Consider the following 19,871-nt stretch of genomic DNA (forward strand, 5'->3'; position numbering starts at 1 on the left):
TTATTTGGTAAATCAAATTTAAAGAAATAAATGATGAGGATCTCATGTTCCCCACGAACTGCAACATCAGCAGTATAACAAAGCATGTGAGCTGCAACGACTATCCGAGCAGTCAACGTAACTATATAGACACCTTACTACGGAGCTCGACAACGTGGTCACCGGACGTTCCAGAATGAATTTGCTGACACCAATCGATTGAGCTAGGGACCGAAGGTAGGTAAATTTGGCTCGTCAATCTTTCTTAGTTAGACGTTTACCGTGAACAGTTCGTTGATATATATGGAAAAAAAAACTTAACGCGTATTTATACTGAATACTGAAAAAGATTTTGTAAATTCACGCGCAGAAACTTCCACCCTTCATCGACACGTTGAAAAGACGACCACGAAGAAATCAAAATCCCGATTTCACAACCATCCCCTGCCATATAAACAGGAACAACCAACCAACTCACAACTTTCAGAAAAATCAAAATTTGGCTGCGAGTTTATCGAGATCACCTTTTCGTGGTGCGTTACTGGTATTAGGCCTACCTCCTAGTTCTGACAACTTCAAACTAGTTGAACAGGATTTTCAGTCCTTGTTAATAGTGACAAGACTCACAGAAGTAGTAGGCACACTTCGCAATGCCTGTTGAATTGTGAAGTTAATTTAAATACTTTTGGATAAGCGTCACTGGCTAAATTGCTCAGCGGTTATCTACTATAGTGCAAGGTAAAAGTGGTTGTTGCTGAACTCGGCGGTAAGTTGCGTGTCAAACGAACTTGTGCCTAATCGTAATTTATAAAATGCTATGTATGCGTCCGGGAAGAAAAAGAAATGATCATAAATTTGCAGATAATTTCGCTGTTTATAAATGTGTTGTGATTCAAAGAGTTCGATGAAGGTTTTATGGAGGTTGATTTTGCATTTGTGTTTTTATGTGGTTGTGTATATTTTTTCGAAATTTTCCAAAATTTGTTTAACGTTGTGTTGGTGCTGCCATGGTAATTGTAATTAATCATTTTGTCAAGCTTCTGCATTCATTTTCCATCAGATGTCACTGCAGTTGTTTGCGGTGACATCGATCGGAAACTACACACAATCTGTCCTCCTTTTTTACACATTCTGCACACAAAATAGCTCACCCCTCACAGAATTTCCCGCCGAATTTTATGTATGGGGCGGGGCATAAAGTATCATATATAGATGTACCAGACATGTTTTGTAGTGTCAGGTACTCTATTTTGTAATCTGTGAAAGGGAAATTACAAATCGAGTGTCAACAAAATACATGGCATGTTGAGAGATTGAGGTCGTTAGAGCAAATTTTCTCTCTCAAATTTGAATTTTTTGGCTCTCTGGGAGCTGGTAGTAAAGCAGGTAAAACTGTATGGGGAAAAATCATTTTTATTTAATTGTAGTTTGTTTAACAATGATTTCCGGGAAAAAAAAACTGAACTACAAAGTCCCTGATTAATTTCTTTAGGTTGTCGTTTACTTTTTTGACCTGAATATGCGCCGAAAGCGAATTATTCCCGCTTCTCTCAATTTCTATATGGGGATTTTTATCACTTCCTACCAGCGGAACAGCGCCATCTCTGTGGAAAATGGTCGAACAAAATGATTAATTGATGAGCTTGTTTGTTCCAGTTAATATCCTCGATCGCGCGTGATCAATTTTGCGGTTTTAGTTAGAACATAAGAAAAACAATACTGTCGGTAAGGTGTGCACCCGAATGCAAGAACATAGTTGAGTCTTGTAGGGGATAAGGGACCATTCAATAATTACGTAAGCATTTAGGGGGGAGGGGGGGTTTTCAAATTTCTTACGATCTCTTATGATGGGGGGAGGGGGGTTCATAAAAATCTTACGTAAGAAAAAGATTGTTAGTGCAGCTTTCCAAATAACAATTCTAGTATTTCCTAGAATTGCGTTTAATGTTCAATTTGCTGGTCCGTTTCTGACAGTAATCACCATTACCCGAGCAGGAGAAAATAACTAATGAATACCTAATTCTGATCTGGTACCAAAATTTTGTATTGACCAGCATGACATAAGAGGAAAAATACCAAAGAATAATACCAACAATGGTGGGATTGTGTACAAGACACGACCGCAGGGTTGACGTAGACTACGTTAAGCTGTGTAGTGAAATTCTCGTGCATTTTTTCTAGATATTGATTTAAAATACAGTAGAAGTAACCTATGATTTCGGTCCTATGTACATATTTTGGATTTCCTACTTAGTAAAACTTGATTAAATTCAGGACTTCATAAAAATGCGAAAACATATTCTATTAAATTTGGTTCCTAAATGACAATCAGATATGAGTAAGGCTTTCTTCAGGTGATTCATTGAAGCGTCCAACAATGACCGTCATGATGGCTGATATTCCCTATCACTTCAAGATTTCTAGGACATAAATCTTGGACGGTTGTGACATCACTCATGAAATTGATACTCCTTGTGTACTGGACTGCAATAAACGTGAAGTTCCAGTTTCTTTGTTATAAGTTTTGTGAGAGCTGATATCTGTACTCTTAAAAGTCTTCTATGGTAATGAGATTGATCCTCAGCGATTCATCTTCAAAACGCTAAAAATAAATGCACACACAAAAACGGAGTGCACAATTTTGCATCAATGTTATGCAACATTTTCATAGTTGATCGAGATGATATCAATTAGCCATGAATCCCTCCAATAAGTTCTCGGTACATCTTTTATCTACCGATTGAACAAATAAAAAAAAATACTAAGGCTGTGTTCCATTTGGAAAATTTTCACTTAGATTTGACACTTCGAAAATAAATTAAGATGTTCGAAAATCCCTCTGTTGTACATCAGCCGATTTTCGAGAAAGCGTCTGTCAAATTGATTCCTTGTCTGTCAGAAATAAGTCTGCTGGAATAGCAGGTTTATGTGAAAATTTTCCATCTGTCAAATTTAAGTAAAAATTCACCAGATGGAACACAGCCTTAATAACTTGAGCACAGGATCGTTTCTTGTTGTGTTTGTCGTATTAGATGCTAGATAAAAACTTCTTTTATCGATATGTGTGCTGAAAATACCTGGGCCGAGTGGATTCAAGGAGAAAGTCGACGAAGAGAATCTTGTTAGTGTTACTCAGGACCTAATGCAATGTTCAGCTTGAATTGTTTCGCTTAGCTGTAAACAGAAAATCGATGAAGAGAATCGAACATTACAAGTAGGCCCTTTTGAACGCTCACTGTCGAATTTCAGTACCTAGTACTGAAAAAAAATCGACGGTACCTCTATTTATGCTAAGAGATAAGCATTCCAAGTCCCTCCTGCTTGAAGAATTATGCAAAAAAAAAACTGGGGTTGTATAAACCGTTCTATAGCATAATTTTCCAAGTAGGAGGGACTTTCATAGCTAATCTAAAAGCATAAATAGAGGTACCGTCTGATAATTTATCACATTTATCCTTTTTATCACCACAGAAACACCCCGTCCCCGTGTTCTTATGCAAAATAATGAATGTGCGTTCACAAAACGCACGAAATCTTAAAAAACCATATTAAGATATAATGAGATATAATCGTCTTTTCAAGTCGGGTCGGGGATAAGATATAATCTCATTATACAGGTATTCCACTAAGACGCCCACATTCATCAGGGTTCATATTAAGATTTTTTTAATTCCATCAATAGATTAAAGATGTACCGAGAATTAAATGGAAGGATTTCAAGCTAAAATGTTCTGATCGCGAAATATTGACTACCAATACCGAAATTTCGCATGAAGATCCAACCTAAAGAGCCTGAATTTATAAAGAGGCAACTAATTTTACTTCCAAGGCTGTGTCGCAATGGGTGAGTTGAATTTAACTCGTGGTTAAAAGTGACAGATGAGTTATCGAATAACCCTGCTATACGAGCGTGGTTATTTCGGACTGACTAGAAGTTAAATTTTGGTACCCGTGGCTGAGTTCTGTTTGGAAATTGATCAATTTCCGGCATTTTCGAACATTGAAAATAACTTACTAAATGTCATGTTTAACCACGAGTTAAATTTAACTCGGCAATTGGTACACAGCCCAAGAAGTATTTCTCGATTACTTTTTCGAAGGAACGTATCAGCACAAACGAAGTGACAGACGGAGCGGCTCGAAAACTTTGGTGACTAACCTGCTATTGCAATTTTTCAGTGTACCACATGGCAACACCACTACTACTGGATTGTACCACATGGCAACACTACTACCATAGAGGTAACTCTAAGACTAGAAGGTCCCGAAATAACGTGCTCAAATTTTCGGCTCGGTCATGCTCATGCTCATGTTTAGGATTTAATGAAAAAAATGGTTTCAAATAAAATAATCATTGATGAATTCAACATTAAAAAGTTAATCAGGTAACCCATTACTCACTGCTTGTCGCGGAGTACTTTGCGTATTTGCACATCGATCGTCTACTAGGTAGTCTTTTCCATTGGTGAAACCAAAAGAAAACAGGAGAAGAAATATCGTCGAAACTCTTCATGTTTTTCATGGAGATTAACTAAACAATTGATTTTATTTGCGTAACATTGTTTCAATTTCATGAAAGTAGGACCTGAAAAAGTTTCTGGTTTGAAGTTTGTACGTCACTAATAATAAACAACCATAAGAGCAACGTAAAATTTCCTCTTAAAAATAGTAATGGCGCCAGCTGCAACAACTCTCTAAAATACTTCAAGTAACTGCTGGAATTTCATACCAACTTAGTTTCAACTATTAGACGCTATACGAAATGAGGTAACTTTTACTTATCCTTTGCACACGCAAATGGAAATTAGTGCGTTACTTTAGACTTTTATCCCACATTGGGAAAAGCTGCAATTCAGCTATTATTCTGCTTATCGACAAACAAGTATGCATCTTTGTCGCGAAATCGAGAAAAGCTCACATTAAAAAAAACAAACCTCGTTAGCTGCGAAAAATCAGTTACTCAGATCGGAGATGAGCTAACCAGTTGGCTAAAAATCTCCATTATAAATCCTTTAAAGAAAGTTACACAACTTTTTAGCTGAGTGTATCCTAACACTATACGGGATCTTGCAAAGTTTACAATGTTGTGAAGAAATCTCAGTTTAAAGATATCATCAAAAACACACAAAATCCAGGGTTGTATCCCTGACAGAACCAATTGGGAGAACTAGTTTTGCTTTAGCAATTACAAAAAAAAAAACCTAACCGTTTTTAGGCAGCTTAATATTTTTGGGTATGAATCAAGCTGATTGATCATTGAAAAAAAAAACATCAATCAATAATCATTCGACATAAATAAAATTCGTTAGAGTTTCTACGTGGCACAGCATTTTCTGCAATGACGTATTAGTTATGCTAATTTGTCTACAGTTATTGACAGAGATCCCAGCAGTCCTAGACAGCAATGAGTGAGCATATTTAAGCTTTTTTTATATACAAAAACCGGCAATCGCCACTGCCACTCCACCTGGTCATGCAAGAATCATAATCATTCGCATAGCACAAACCAAAACAAACGCACAATTCACGATTATTCAGCCAGCATCGCAGCCATTACTTTGCCACTATTACCGACGTCGTGCGGGTTCGTACGAGGAATTGATAATTAGCCGACGGGCCATACGCGGCCAGCTCAATAGCCATAGAAGAAGCTTCAACGAACTTGACTTGTCGAACTCGTGGTGTTTATCACGATTTATAAAACTCATCGTAGGTGGCAAATGGGAGGCCAATTGGCAACATTTGCGAAATGTTTCGCCTCTTTTTATTACCCTGTGGTGAAGGTTGGTAGCTACATTTATGGTTTCCAGTGCTCGGGATCGTGCACCGGATTCGGTTAAAAGAATATTTTGAAACCAGCTGCTTTTTCTTCATTTCCCTTCAGACTGGCAGAATGTGACCTTGAACATAAGCCCCATGCAAACAGCCCGCAATTGTGTATGTGCTATTGTAATTCTTCGACAAGGCTATCAGCATGCAACAACGCGTGAACCGGTGCTGCGCAGTCTGATGGGAAATAATAGCAAATGCATCCGACCGTTGCGGGCAGTGCGCAAGCATGAATGACTGGAGTGCACGCAAATTTCTCACCTCTAGCCGAACCGACGAATTTCGCCTTGCGAAAACCCTGTCCCACCGGAGGTCAGCGAGAATATGAGATCCTTGGTTAAAAGTCAATCTGTGCGGGTCGTTTTCCAGCGCAGAAGTGCACTGTCGTAGCTTGCATAGTTCGATGCATTTCAGCCATGCGCCAGGTAGGCTGTAAAACGAGTTTCACTACACTCAGACTTAGTGGTTCAAGTTCCATATAGAAACGGCCAATTATCGCAATGCTTATATTCATTACATATGCTGCAGAGAGTATGCAACTGCGTGAGCAATGTCAACAGCGAGCCTCCGATGGCATACCGGTCCTGCCATGGGAGCTGTGTTGTGCTTTTATCTCGGTGATCCCTCCCAGTAGGGATCGAGTGGATGACATTGACCCAATTTGGCGTGGAACGAGACTCATTGCAAACAACTGCAGCGAGAGAGACAGTTAATGTCAAACAGCTACCGTCTGCACTCTGCAGCCAGCCGGTTCATTAATCATGATGATTACGTGAAGATGCCACGTTCGTATATGATCAGGGTTGCGGTTGTGCTTTAGCAAATCGGTCACCATATCTTCTGAACGCACTTGACTGGGAGGCGATGATCTTTCACAATACTTTAGCATTTCGGGTAATGATCGATCATTGTTGTGCGTGCTGCTGTAGATCGTCACGAGAATTTATGAGTTTTGTATTATTTTAAGTCTGTGTGCTCCATTACTTGAAATGTAAATGGTCGTGGCTTAACCATCCGTCATTCGCCCCAAGGTTCAATTTACTTTGGTCTTCTTCTTCGTGGTTTTAACGCTCTTACACGAGCTTTCAGCTTTTCTAATTGTTTTTGGGAACATGCTTAAATGACGTAGCATAAGAAGATCGTGGTAGGCCGCGATGAAAAGTTGACGTGTTTTATTTTTACAGCTGTACTTTTTTCGAGTGAATTTGTATGATTTTATGAAGTTTCAAATGCGGTTGATGATTTCAAAAGTATATTTTAGTGTTCGTGATTTAGGGAAAAAATCTTTAGAAATGTGTCCTAGTGGAGGGAAACCCATTCCGAAAAATGAAGTGTCGAGGAGGGAATCCTCTGGAACCGATTCGTGGGCAAAACGGAGGTACCCGTAAATGTGTAAAAAACCTGGGTGAAGTGCATTAAGACAATTTAGAAGAAGAGTGGCGATAGAGTCGCATACTTGCAAAGAATGGGAGAAAGAAGTTTCGTGACGGCTTTGGATAATATTGAGTAACTGGTAGAATTTGATGAGACTTTTCCGAATCTATAATCGGTTGCTGATCTGGCCAGAACCAGCCTCAAAAGACAATTTCTAGTTCCTCATTCTAGGTCCATATTATTTGCCGCTGAGAAGCTGTTCCGAAGCCAAGTAGAACCTCCACGAGGCGTCCCATAATTAGTTCCATTATTCGTTGTGTCGCAGCGTTGAACCTGACTATTGACCACGAAAAGACTTGCCAATGCACATCAAAAATCGACTACATACATCCATCAAATCGACGGAAGACATTCCGCGCAACTACCATAAACCGGACTATTTTATGTTGAACTTCTTCAAGCTTCGTCAACAATTTCGACTTATACATCAACACATGTCAAGCAGCCTTCAGGTTCAATTGGCTAAACTTGGTGAGTTCGTTCCATTTTGTTAATTTTTATCTTTTCAAACCACTAACGTTGGGAGACCACCTTTTTGTGGTGCGCTACTGGTATAAGATCTACCACCGAACCCTAGTCGTGACAACTTCAATCTAGGGAATCAGGATTATCGAAGGATCACATCACAAGACTCGGGTAGTGACCACCGCCGTTGTGCATTTCTATATTGTATATTTCAAATCAAAAATATTGTTTATGTTCGTAGATTTCACATAATACTTTTCCCTTTGTCCTTCTCCTTTTTCTTTCCCTCTTCTCTTTTCAGAAAGCGAGTAATGGCGGTATAGCCATAAGTCATAAAAGGCTATGACAAGAGTTAATGCTCATGCCACAACCATCAGAAGAAAATGGAGCATCACTTAACCTTTCTAGCGTTTATGCTTCCAAGGACCAACCAACCATATAATTACCAAAATCGGAAAGTACGTTACGATTTAAACAGGCCCGATGTTTTCTGAATCATCTTGCCCCTTAAATTCTGCACGGTAGGCCTGGCCGTTTCGATATGTGTGACGCATCTTCGATGTGAAACATATATCAAATAGACAAGAAAAATGATGTAGGTATATATATATATCATTTTCCAGGATGCTTTCAAGAACTGACTGTGTTGGTGTTAGATTAGATTAGATTAGACATGTATAAATGACGTAGCATAAGAGGGGGTTTCAGAATTTGTGACCGACCATGTATTAGGTATGAAAATACGCTACGAGGGAGGAGGGGGTGTATAAAATTTGTCAAATATATGCTACGTTATTTATGGACGGTCCCTTTGAAGAATTTCTACAGTTATTACTTGAGGCAAATTTCTCACCCGGAAATTTTTTAAACCGCCACCTTCGGCATGACAATACCGTGTCTAACTGATTAAGGCTTGCCACGAAACACTCTAAAATGTATCAAGCAACAACTACAGGGCTGGTAGTGGGCATGTGATACAATAGTAGTGACTTTAGTGATCTTGTAAAAATTTTCAAAAAAATGTAGTACAAAAATGGAATTCCTGTCAAATTCAGTTTTTTGAAAAAAAAAAAACAAAAGTAAGAGGTTGTATCCAAGACACGACCGTAGATTTGACGTAGGATTACGAAAGGTAATTTTGGTTTCACAGTAAAAGTATAGTAGGGAAAATGGATGTAATGTCGGCCTAAATGCCCCTAATTTGGGCCCATACATAAATTCAGCAATCTACTAAATTTTCAATTAATACCGTCCCAATGCGTTCATCTAGATAAAATTGATAATTAACAGACTTTTAGCGATGGGCCCAATCTTAGATCCATAGGCCAACATTAGAGCCATTTCCCCTATATATTGAATTATTTTCTTAACTCGTTATCAGTAAAAAAAGTTTGATAGGTTGAAATTCAGAAGCAACTTGAGAGTTCTCTTAGTTAGGTGCTCTGTCGAAGTCCATGGACGATATATCTAGCATACAAGCTCTTACTCTTTAGTTAACTCTTTTATCAGTCATTTGTGGAAAAGAACCGATGGGTTGGAAGCTTGGAAGCCAGTTTGTAACAATGCAGTGGAAATTTGATGGAGATGATAGCAGTGTGGAAATTAATGTATTAGGGAAAACACATCGATCACATAATCTGGGCCTACCGGACGGTCCCTACGTTTATGCTTTTTGATGCATATGTTAAGCTCCTTCTATTAAGAGAATTCGGCAAGATTTTGTTGTTGGCATAATTCTCTTAATATGAGAGGCTTAAAATTTGCACCAAAAGAAATAAAGATCGGTACCGGGCCTTATTACGGGTGTCACTACACGGTGATAAGCAAGTGATACTCAGAATAAGAGCCGTGATTGCCGTACAAATCAAATGGGAATCACTTCACCGTGATGACAAGTGACAAGTTTTCACCGTAAAGTGGCATCCGTAATAAGGCCCACCGTCTGGCATGCTCAGTGCTTGGTATCAATATTCGGCGACTGTGTTAGGGAAACCAGTTTTCCCATTCCGGAAACACCTCGTTTTCTGATGACAAAATTACGCAGTTTCGTGCACAAAACGCACGTAATTTTTGGTTTATTCAATAGATAATAAAAAAGCAAATATTGATAGTTGGAATTTCTTGCTCAAATTTTTCCAATTGCGAGATATCCGCGATCAATCATATAAATTCGAGATTTTTTGCTTTTTCTAGCGTTCTTGAGAAAACCTTACGAAGTGTTTCTGGTTATTTGACATGGTCATGTGGTATTTGGTCATTGCGAGAATTTTTATGTACCACTTCAATACTGTTACGCATTTGACCACAAACGTTTAAATGCTTGGTACATTATCAAAGAGGTTTGGGGGTGATGTGGCTGGCAGCAAGGCGAGCGAACGTTCAATGAAATTAACTCTTAAACAACAATAATTTATGGTGGTCCTGAAAAGAGCCGTTTTGTCGTCATGGTTGAGTAATGCTGAGCTATTAGGGTGTTCAACATGGATGAGGCTGGCGAGCTGTATGTTGTTTTGAACGAGGGTGATGCGCTTACCATAGATGGCCCACAGCGACTCACGAAGATGGATCCCGGTCAGTAGCGGTGAGGCTTCTTCCTCCTTCGATGAATGGACGCTCATGTGGGCTGCAGCTTGCTGCTTGCGGGCAGCCTTTGATTGTGTACAATATTCAACGATACGCGCCGAAAGCACTGCTGCTGTTGACGACCGACCGGACACCACCACAGACGGTGATTGAATAAGCACCGTACAAGGAGACAAGATCGAATACGATTTTGAAATCTGTGTTAGGGAATGCGCTGTTTGCAGGCAATCGGTGAAAATTTTGATCACTATTGCAACAGTCGGAATTTGTGCAATTGTCAGTAGTGACCTATTGAAAATTAATAAAGTGTTCAATTTAGCAGATTCGTAGCAAAATTTCTAATCGATTGGCTTGTTTAGAATTAAAATCCATCCGCTATTGACAGATTTATATGTGGTCAAAACCTGACCACTTTTCGTAATGCGGCCAATTTTGGTTTTTTGAAATTGCACCCCTAATATGTTGCCGAAAGACGTAATCCTACGTCAAAAACAAGTAAAAGTTTATAGTTGGATATGCTCAACTTCAAATATCAGACTTAAAGTGGTCATTTTATACGATAGATGAGGAGGTGAAAGTATAGAAGTGATAGTTCCGTTAGAGTACGATAGAAAGAAAATTGTATACAGAAAGTGGAAAGCGAGCAAGGGTCAATTTTGAGAAAGGCACGAATTGGGTTGATCATCTCTTTTACCAAACTCCCCTGTTGGGGTGGAATGATTAGGGGTATCTGCCCCCGCTACCACTGGCAAAAGAGATGATCGCCGATTTGCTCACGTACCTTAGATGTGCGTAAACAGTTCTATCGATTGTTTCACACTCAAGTCGCCATCTGACGTAAGCATCTAGTCAATAGGTTTGGACATTGCAGCTGTTGTTGCCTCTACCACTGTATGTGCTCCTGTCATCGTCAACGACGTTAACCATCTCCAACTATGTAAATCGTTAACTTCACGCGTGGAGTCAGGCATGGAAAATCATTAACATTAATTTCGTGCATTCATTTACATTCATTTGCCTCTGACTTTTTTCATCAACAAAATTCCATAAAATGATGTATGAAGCTTTCGTAGGATTGATTGATGCTATCAGACAAAGGGTCAAAGGACCTTCGGAAGATTCCGTCAAATACTTGAACATTATTTTAATGACTTCATTAAGAAAACCACCCTTTCGTCGATAACAAAAGATTAATCGAAGGAATTTTGTAGAATTGAAAAAAAAAACAAAAACACTGGGAACTAATTAATTAAATTGAGAACTCCACAGTTGTATTTGTTATATCACAAGAATTTATTTTGGGTTGGGTGAAAAAGTGACTTCTTGTTAAAAAAAAAATTACTTTAAGGTGACCTGCATTAAATTAAAATTGATACTTAGTTGAATCCAGACTGAGTTGGAAATCCGCGCAAAATCTACGAAAATCGAAACTGGGATTGATTTCTTGGAAAACGTATCAAAGTAAATTGCACCTTAAACATAAACCGTAAATGAAATGCAATAGGGGTTGTTCAAAACCAATTATTGAAATAAACAAAAAAAAATCGACCGGGCAAATTTAAAACTCACTTTGATAACGTATCAGCTGATGTTTCCATTGAGGAAAAAAAAAACGTTCAACTGGTTCCCGATAATGAACGCACCATCATTTCCGATATGCTTCCATCTTTTTGAGTAAATGCTGAGCCAAACAAACAAACACACAAAAACCACCTTCATCAATTCCGTCGAAACATTGGCTGCTGCTTTTACGAAAACAGATTAAAGTACACATAAACACATACACACGCTCATCGCAAGCACCAAGTGTGAGCAAAGTCATTATTTTCGCGCTCTCGCGGTCGCGAGTTTGTCAACAGAATCCTAATATGAGCTTTGAGCTGCTTAGCGTAATTTCCTAACAAATGCTGAATGTAATTAAAACCCACAACAGCCCACGGGTTACCTCTTCGGAGACCTCGGCGGTAAAGCACTTAGAGATCACGGTGATCGTACCGCAGTAGTGAATCAAAACGCTCAAGGTCAAGACCAGCGACACTCACCTGTCCGTATGTTGGAATTCCTCGGATAGATAGCCAGTCGTCCAATGGTAAGGCTGCTTCGAACACTACGCATTTCGAATTAATTTCTTGGCTGGTGCTTCGTATTTCAGTTGTTATTATTTGATTTTGTTTTCCTTAATCCACTGATTCACACACACACAAATTTTCAAATCCAATTCACTGTCACTATCGGGAACCGATCACAATTTGCGGATTTCTTCTGTATTAATTTTCTACTAAATAGAACAATTGCTCGCGATTGATTCAAATGCACTGTACTTCGAATTTCGGTGTTTCTCCTGCAAAGAAATAGAGAAAAGTGTTTTAATGGCATTGCAGAAACGGCGACAGCGGTTATCGGGGTGTTGTCCTTGCCCATCAAGCTTCGAGTCGCGGTAGCCTCCGTCAAAGTGGTGTCTATTGTTGGCTTATTGCGTTCTCCCTGGTTTAAATTTACCTTCCCACTTCGCTGCCGGTCGGTAAGTGATTATACTTCGAAGTGTTTTCCCTTGTTACATCACCACCCTAGCTCACCAACATCGTCGTCGATTGAACCGTTGAATGTATATCAATCCATCATCTCTCTGGGACACACGACAGATAGGGCTACCAGCAATGAAAGCTTTGGAATTGAATTGAAATGAATGCAACATAAAATGTGCCTCCTGTCTTACTGGGTTAAGCACCCTCTCCAAATAATCATCAAGCGCGCTTATTGCCTTTTATCGAAGACAACATATCAAGAAGACTGGTAACTTTGCCTGAATTCAAGCGACAGACACAGTAGCGCTGCGCTCGAGCGAAGGTTGATGCAACACATAAAAAATGAGCAAAAACACAAACCTATATTCTGAGGATAGAACCTTTGCTATCATAATTCGCTCGGAACATTTACCTTTAAGCAGCAGATGATGCGATTCTGCCTGTCTCATACCGGACGTATGAGAAAATGGAAGAGTTGCTAGTCAATATAAGGCTGAATTACGACTAACATAAAGTTCGGAAGTGAAACTCTGTGTAATTTTTTGTTATGGACAATGATTCACATTTTTGCTAAAATTCGGCCATTTTGGATCTTGTAAGATTTCCACAATGGCGTCCAAGAAATTTTTCAAAAAAATGTAGTACGGAAACGGCATTTCTGATCGAAATAACGTCTGAGATAAATTTGTAGAGAAAAATAATGTCTTTCGAAAAAAAATAAATATAAAAAAGTTCTATTTATTTTAAGTAAAAATTAAAAAAAATGTAAACCCACAAATCTCAAATTGTCCTTGCCAGATTTATAAATAATAATAAAAGCTTACGAAAAATACAAACTATTGGAATGTTCAAAACTATGAACATATAGGAACAAAAACTTTTGGCCAAAAACGGTGTATTCGATAAAAATGATAACTTGGCTCTGCAAAGTTTATTCGATTGAGCCTGTACAAATAAAGTAATTAACAAAAAAAAAGGATTCATATCATTCTACAAGGTCTACAGAACGCCCATAAAACTGAAATTGTTACTTGGGTATGTACGCAACGAGGGATAACTATTTATCCCGAAAAAGTATGGTATGCCCAGTTTTGTTTTGCAACGAATTTTAAACAATATTTTACCATGGTAGCCCTATCCTTCTCGGAGCGAACAACTTATAGCAGGAAAGCTTATGTTCACAAAGACCACACACCACTAAGAAACGTGCAAAAACAAAATTACACCGCATTAGATTAGACTGCCAACACGATCGTTGCTGGCATCGTATTCGCCATTTATTGTTGTAAATCTGGAGTGAATCTATTAGCGAATTTGTTTATTATCGAGTGTGAAACCAAACTTTTTGTCAGTGCGAACCTCAACCTGAGGTGGGTTTGAAAAACGAACGATCAAACTGACGTTTGTCAGAAAACAAGTAGAGCCGATCTTGATACCCGATCCAGGTTGGAACTGAATAATAAACAAATTCACTATATGTTTAATTTCACGCTACTCAAACTCTTACTTTCGAAAAACACTTGTTCACTTCCCGCGATTCCAACACAAACAACACTGAATTTGTTTTCGTCCTATTTTTAGCGCTATACTAAGCGCCTTCGTTCAGTCAAACGATAACTACCTTCGTCTATAGGAGATAAAACGGAAATATTGGTCAAAGTTGAACAACAAAAACGATCGGACGGGACGCGTGTGCGCGCGCGACTTCTGTCCGTACGGTTTGACGGTTGATTCACGTTTACTGCTGTACTGATTACATTCGCGATGCCAACCCTCAACTGCCGTCTCTCTTTTCCACCGTGGCTAGGTGCTTCTCTATAAAGTATAGTCTATGTATTATACGGGCGTGTACTTGCTGAGTTTACTTCTTCACTTTATTTGCGTATGCTAGGGCTGGTTTAGTAGAAGAGGCAGCGCAGGATACGGCAGCGATCGATCGCGCTCACTTGAATCGAACGATCAAGTTGATGCTCTTCAAATTTCCAGAAGTGTAAATTTGCCGCAAGGGTTTTTGCACTCTTCTCTTTTGTGCTTGTTATTGTTTTTCTTGATTACGGTAAGCAAAAGGAAACGGAGCTTAAGTTCGTGTTTGCCTGATGTGCCTTTGATCGACCAAAAAGTAGGTATATTGACTCAACAGTGAATGAGGCAATCGGCACGTCATCAACGAATTAAGGGTGGAAAATCATTAGAAGTATTTAATGGAAACAAAATTAAGGCAATTTATTTATCCAGTTGGGAGATTTCTGTTGAAAAATTGAATTAAATTATAAAAACAAATAACATAACACAATTTCCTAACTAACGGCGCCGGTGGTGTAGTGGTAAGCGTGATTACCTCTCACCCCAGCAGGCCTGGGTTCAATCCCAGTCAGCGCCGCCTGGATGTTCTGAGGCATAACATCTCTGATCACGCCTTCCTTCGGATGGGACGTAAAGCCGTTGGTCCCCGGTTCATGAGTTGATGGGTTGATAGGTAGGGTCCAGGTGTGGGAGCTGCCTTCCTGGCACGTCGGTAGCATTGGTGCTCAGCACGGAAAACAAGATCGACGGAAAAAACAAACCAAAGGAAAAAAAAAAAAAATCTAACTAATACGGTAGACGGGCCAAGACGGACACCCTAAGGTTGATATCATTTGTGTATGCAATAATTGCAATTGAGCAGTCCACTACGAATTTGCAAATCGGTTTATTTTTGTATTTTTGATTTGGTTGAAAATTTGCAGAAACGTTCCTTATGACCGACTATGCCATTTTGCATCTTCATATCGCCAATTTGGATCCAACCTTATTTTTGAAAAGGGCCTATAGAAAAATATCAACCTTATCCTCAGAAAATTTTTACTCGAAAACTGTTTGCCCGATCGGCTTGGCGTCTTGGGCAATATTGCAGATAATGGATGAGACTATTTGAAAAAAATATGCACTCTAAAAAAATTACCCACCTTTTTTTCAAATCAAATCTTAAAAACATTGCAGTTTTTTTTTAAATCAGAACTTTTTTGTCCATCATTTCTCCATCTTGACCTATACTGCAATAGATGGTATTTTTGTCCCCTAAAACATATCAACAAATAAAAAAATACCAAAATCCTTTTTTGAGAAAAATTGTTTTTATCTGAAATTTAAAAAAAAGGTGGGGTAGATTTTTTTAGGGTGCATATTTTTTTTAATAGTCTCATCTATTACCTGCAATATTGCCCAAGACACCAAACCGATCGGACAAACAGTTTTCGAGTACGAATCTTCCGAAGATAAGCTTGATATTTTTCTACAGGCCCTTTTCAAAAATAAGGCTGGACTCAAAATAACGATATTAAGATGCAAAATGGCATTGTCGGTCATGAGGAATGTTTCCGCATATTTTCAACCAAATCAAAAAATACAAAGATAAACCGATTTGCGAATTCATAGGGAATTGCTCAATTAATACTTTGAAACATTGCCTACCCTTGTTCTTTGATGTCTTTTCTAGTACCTACGTATTGATGCAGTTCAATGTATTAAATTTTATTTTATTTTTAACTTAAAAAAGTAACTTTTTTACCCAGGGGCAAATGAGCAAACCGCTCTGTATCCTTTCGGACTCTGCAAGTGTTCTAACAGCTTTGGCATCCCAGACATCCAGACATCCTTGGATCCAAGGGATCCAACGGAAAGCTCCGTCGAACACTACCTTCCTATGGATCCCAGGGCATTGCGACATCCGGCGGAATTGTGAAGCTGACCATCTTGCGGCCGATCTGGAAGACTCGCTACTAAAACCGTTCCAGGACCTGATATCAAGACTTGGATGAAGTTCAAACTTCGGAATGCTTGGCCAGTAAAAGGGAACCGTTTCTTCGTAAAATCAAAGCCAGAAGGGATCCCCTAGTTAAACCACCAAGTGGCAAGATTCCCCAAACCGTCATCCAGTGAATTTTCATTTTGAAATTCCCGGTTTTTTACCGGTTTAAATCTTAAAAAATCCCGGTTGTCAATATTAAACAAAAAAAAAAACCAAATTGAACGCATTTTTAAGAACACTTTGAAAGGAATTTACTGAAAGGACAAAAAATGTGATTTGATGTGATTCTGGGGCTTTAAAATCTGAGTAGTGTCTGAAACTAGAACTTTTTTTTTCAAAATTTGTGATTAATAACAATGCAACGTGATGCAAGATTTGGAGTAAAAATAATTAAAATGTGAAATTTTGAAAAATTTTCAAGATCACAGATATGAAAAATTAAATAAATATCATACTTATGAGTCGTGGAGTCCTAATTGTCACGCTCGGACTTGGAAGCATTTTAAGAGTTATAACAAATTACATAACAATCTATAGAATCTAGCGGACAAACCCTGGAATTTTTAGTAAATTTTAAAAGAATTCAAAGTGTTGATTTCTTTTTTTTTTTTTTTTTTGTTTTTTTTTTTTTTTTTTTTTTTTTTTTATTGGGTATCAAGCTGGAGCTGCGTGACAGCTTAATTTTCAAGACTTGACCCATTTGAATAAATTTTACTTCTATCTTTGACAATACAGCAGAAGGACTAGCCTATGTTGGCCGCTTGAACACTGGATTCCGTATGTATTGTTTCAAGATAGTTATAGAAAAAATGCTGTGACGTGTAGATACATCCGCGTAGTAAACCGATTGAATAAGTAAATCCGTTTCGAACGAAATATCTAAATTATGTAAGTTACGAAATCCGCGCGAATTCCGAAAGCCGTGCGAGACAACCGAAGCGAGAAAAAAAGGCTTATTATCATTTAAAGAGTGCCACCAAAATAAATGTGATAGCCTATGTTGGCAAGTTGATTAATTTTGGTTTCCTCCCTAGATATTCTACTTACTTACTGCTGAGCTTTGTATCAAATTAGTTAATTTAAAGAACGTATCAATTATTTCAAGATTTCGCGACCGCACCGAACAAATTCTATGAGCTCAAAAGCGTTTGACAAACTTTACCGAATTGCGTATCACTTCTGCGTAAGCTCCGTAGACGTAGGCGCGTTGAATCCGACAGTCGGCAAAGGTTTAACCTGTACCAACACTGCTTAAGGAACGACCTCGAGTCAGTGAAACCGTTTATAGCTAAACATCTAAATTACGTAAGATACGAAAATCGCGCAAATTGTGAACGCCACGCGAAACAACCGTAGAGAAAAAAAACAACTTATTATCACTTAAAGAGTGCCACCAAAATAAATGTGATAGCCTATGTTGGCAAATTGATTAATTTTGGTTTCCTCCCTAAATATTCTACTTATTTTACTGTTGAGCTTTGTTTCAATTTAGTTATTTTACCGCACGTATCAATTATTTCAAGATTTCGCGACCGTACCGAACAAATTCTATACTACAGAAGCTCAAAAAACTTTTGGTGAGCTCTACCGCATTTGCGAATCACTTCTGCGTAAGCTCCGTAGACGTAGGCGCGTTGATTCCGACAGCCGCGAAAAGTTAAACATGCATCAATACCACATAAGGAAAGATCGATTTTACGTATGGTTTAGTTCATAGATTAACATTGACTGCTTTTTACAAATGTAAGTACTTGAACACTAAGAAATAAGTTAACTCAAATGCTTTAACCGCATATATAAGAGATTTCGAGTATTGAGAGAATTATATAGTAATCGAGTACAACAAACTCAGGGGAATACAATACCTCCAAAAGTTTAAAAGCTATTAATTGTCACATACCTTTACTTTTACTTATTTCCTAAACTATTCCTCTCCTTGTTAATCTGCTTAATAGTATTGGTCTGCCTGCGTTTTCTTGTTAAAGTTCAAGACTAAATAAGAAGATTTATTCTACAACTTTAAAGGTTAGTTGCCTCCTAAGCGGTCCCCCCGCATCCTAATTCTTTTGTTAATCTACTTAATGTCATTAGACTTTCTGAAGTTTCTTATTTAAGTTCATTTGATGATTATGATATCTCATTAGTCTAATTTATTAAATTATTAAAAGCTCTAATTCACCTAATCAATCATAACCCATGCTTTATAAAGTACCTGCACTTGTGCTTGTAATCTAAAATTAAACGTGTTTCAAGTACTTCTGATTTAAGCCTATACCTATTTATTATATCTTAGTTCGACCCAGGTAACACCTTCATGTGACTAAAATGCTTTATTTTGAAGTTAGTTTCCTAGCTGATATTTACATTATATAGGGTATATGTTCCAATTACGCTCTCACGTTTCCACTATGTCGCACCACAAAAATACATATGGGTATGTCACAATAGAAGCACACCACAGTGGAAATCCCGAGCCATAGTTCAAACACTTATCCCAAATCAAAATGAAGCACATATAAGATTATTTACAATACCATGTCCAAAATGGTGTTTAACATTGTTCCCTGAGTAATACTTCAATGAAAACAACAATGAAAGCTTGTCACGCAAATAGAAGGAGCACCGTTGGGCACTTTCTGAAATACTTCAATAGTATAATTCCCTTACAAACCCAAAAAATCTATCGTAAAAAATAAATAAAATAAGAGTGATTTGCGGCAAAACCCGCCAGTATCACACCCAACGTCAGTGCCTATACGTAAGCGTACTACGACGCGGCTCTCAATAAAAGGAGTAACAAGTGTGATACTATCACTGCTAGACTAGATCTTTGGTTCTCTCATGCAGTGGTTTATCAGAGAGGGGAAGCTTAGTAATCCCCATTGCCTGCCCATGACGCCATTCTATCGCGGCATGAGCCAGCAACGCCGACCATAAACCTACCGTCTCCAACACTCCACTAGCATGAAATTAAGCCCGCCCACCAACAGCAAGGTGCAAAAACTAGCCAAGGGGAGGGAGAATTCAAAGTGTTGATTTCAAACAAATATTGAGAAAAAATCCCACACAGTCTTCGAAGGAAAAGTTTTGAGCAGATTTCCAGAATTATTCTGACATGAAAACCCTAGTTATTGTTAGATGAATTTGGAAGGATTTCTGTGGAGAAGAATGCAAATTCTAAAATAAATTATTAGATAATTTTAGAAGATTTAAAAAGGAGTTGTCAAAAACAAAACATTGCGGAAAATTCCTACGTAATTCTGATGAGA

The 19,871-nt window shown here is 38.3% G+C and overlaps 1 protein-coding gene across 3 annotated transcripts in view; it reads right to left on the minus strand.

Moving 5' to 3' along the window:
* The window catches only part of ClpX (Caseinolytic protease chaperone subunit), a 54,376-nt gene that overhangs the window by 21,253 nt on the left and 13,252 nt on the right, over positions 1 to 19,871 (minus strand). The window contains exons 1-2 of one of the 3 annotated variants that reach the window (XM_065239470.1): positions 14,323 to 14,547; positions 12,333 to 12,631 (exon numbers count right to left, since the gene is read on the minus strand). In XM_065239470.1, coding sequence (XP_065095542.1) covers positions 12,333 to 12,405 — 73 coding nt within the window. In that variant the 5' untranslated portion in view covers positions 12,406 to 12,631; positions 14,323 to 14,547. Of the gene's footprint in view, positions 1 to 12,332; positions 12,632 to 14,322; positions 14,548 to 19,871 lie in introns of those variants that run through there. The other 2 variants (XM_065239471.1, XM_065239469.1) reach the window with 2 other exon arrangements.

The sequence above is a fragment of the Ochlerotatus camptorhynchus genome, unplaced genomic scaffold, assembly GCF_037179485.1.
Source record: "Ochlerotatus camptorhynchus isolate MF236.1 unplaced genomic scaffold, CSIRO-AGI_Acam_v1.1 ptg000055l, whole genome shotgun sequence".
In the NCBI taxonomy this organism is placed as follows: Eukaryota; Metazoa; Arthropoda; class Insecta; order Diptera; family Culicidae; genus Ochlerotatus; species Ochlerotatus camptorhynchus.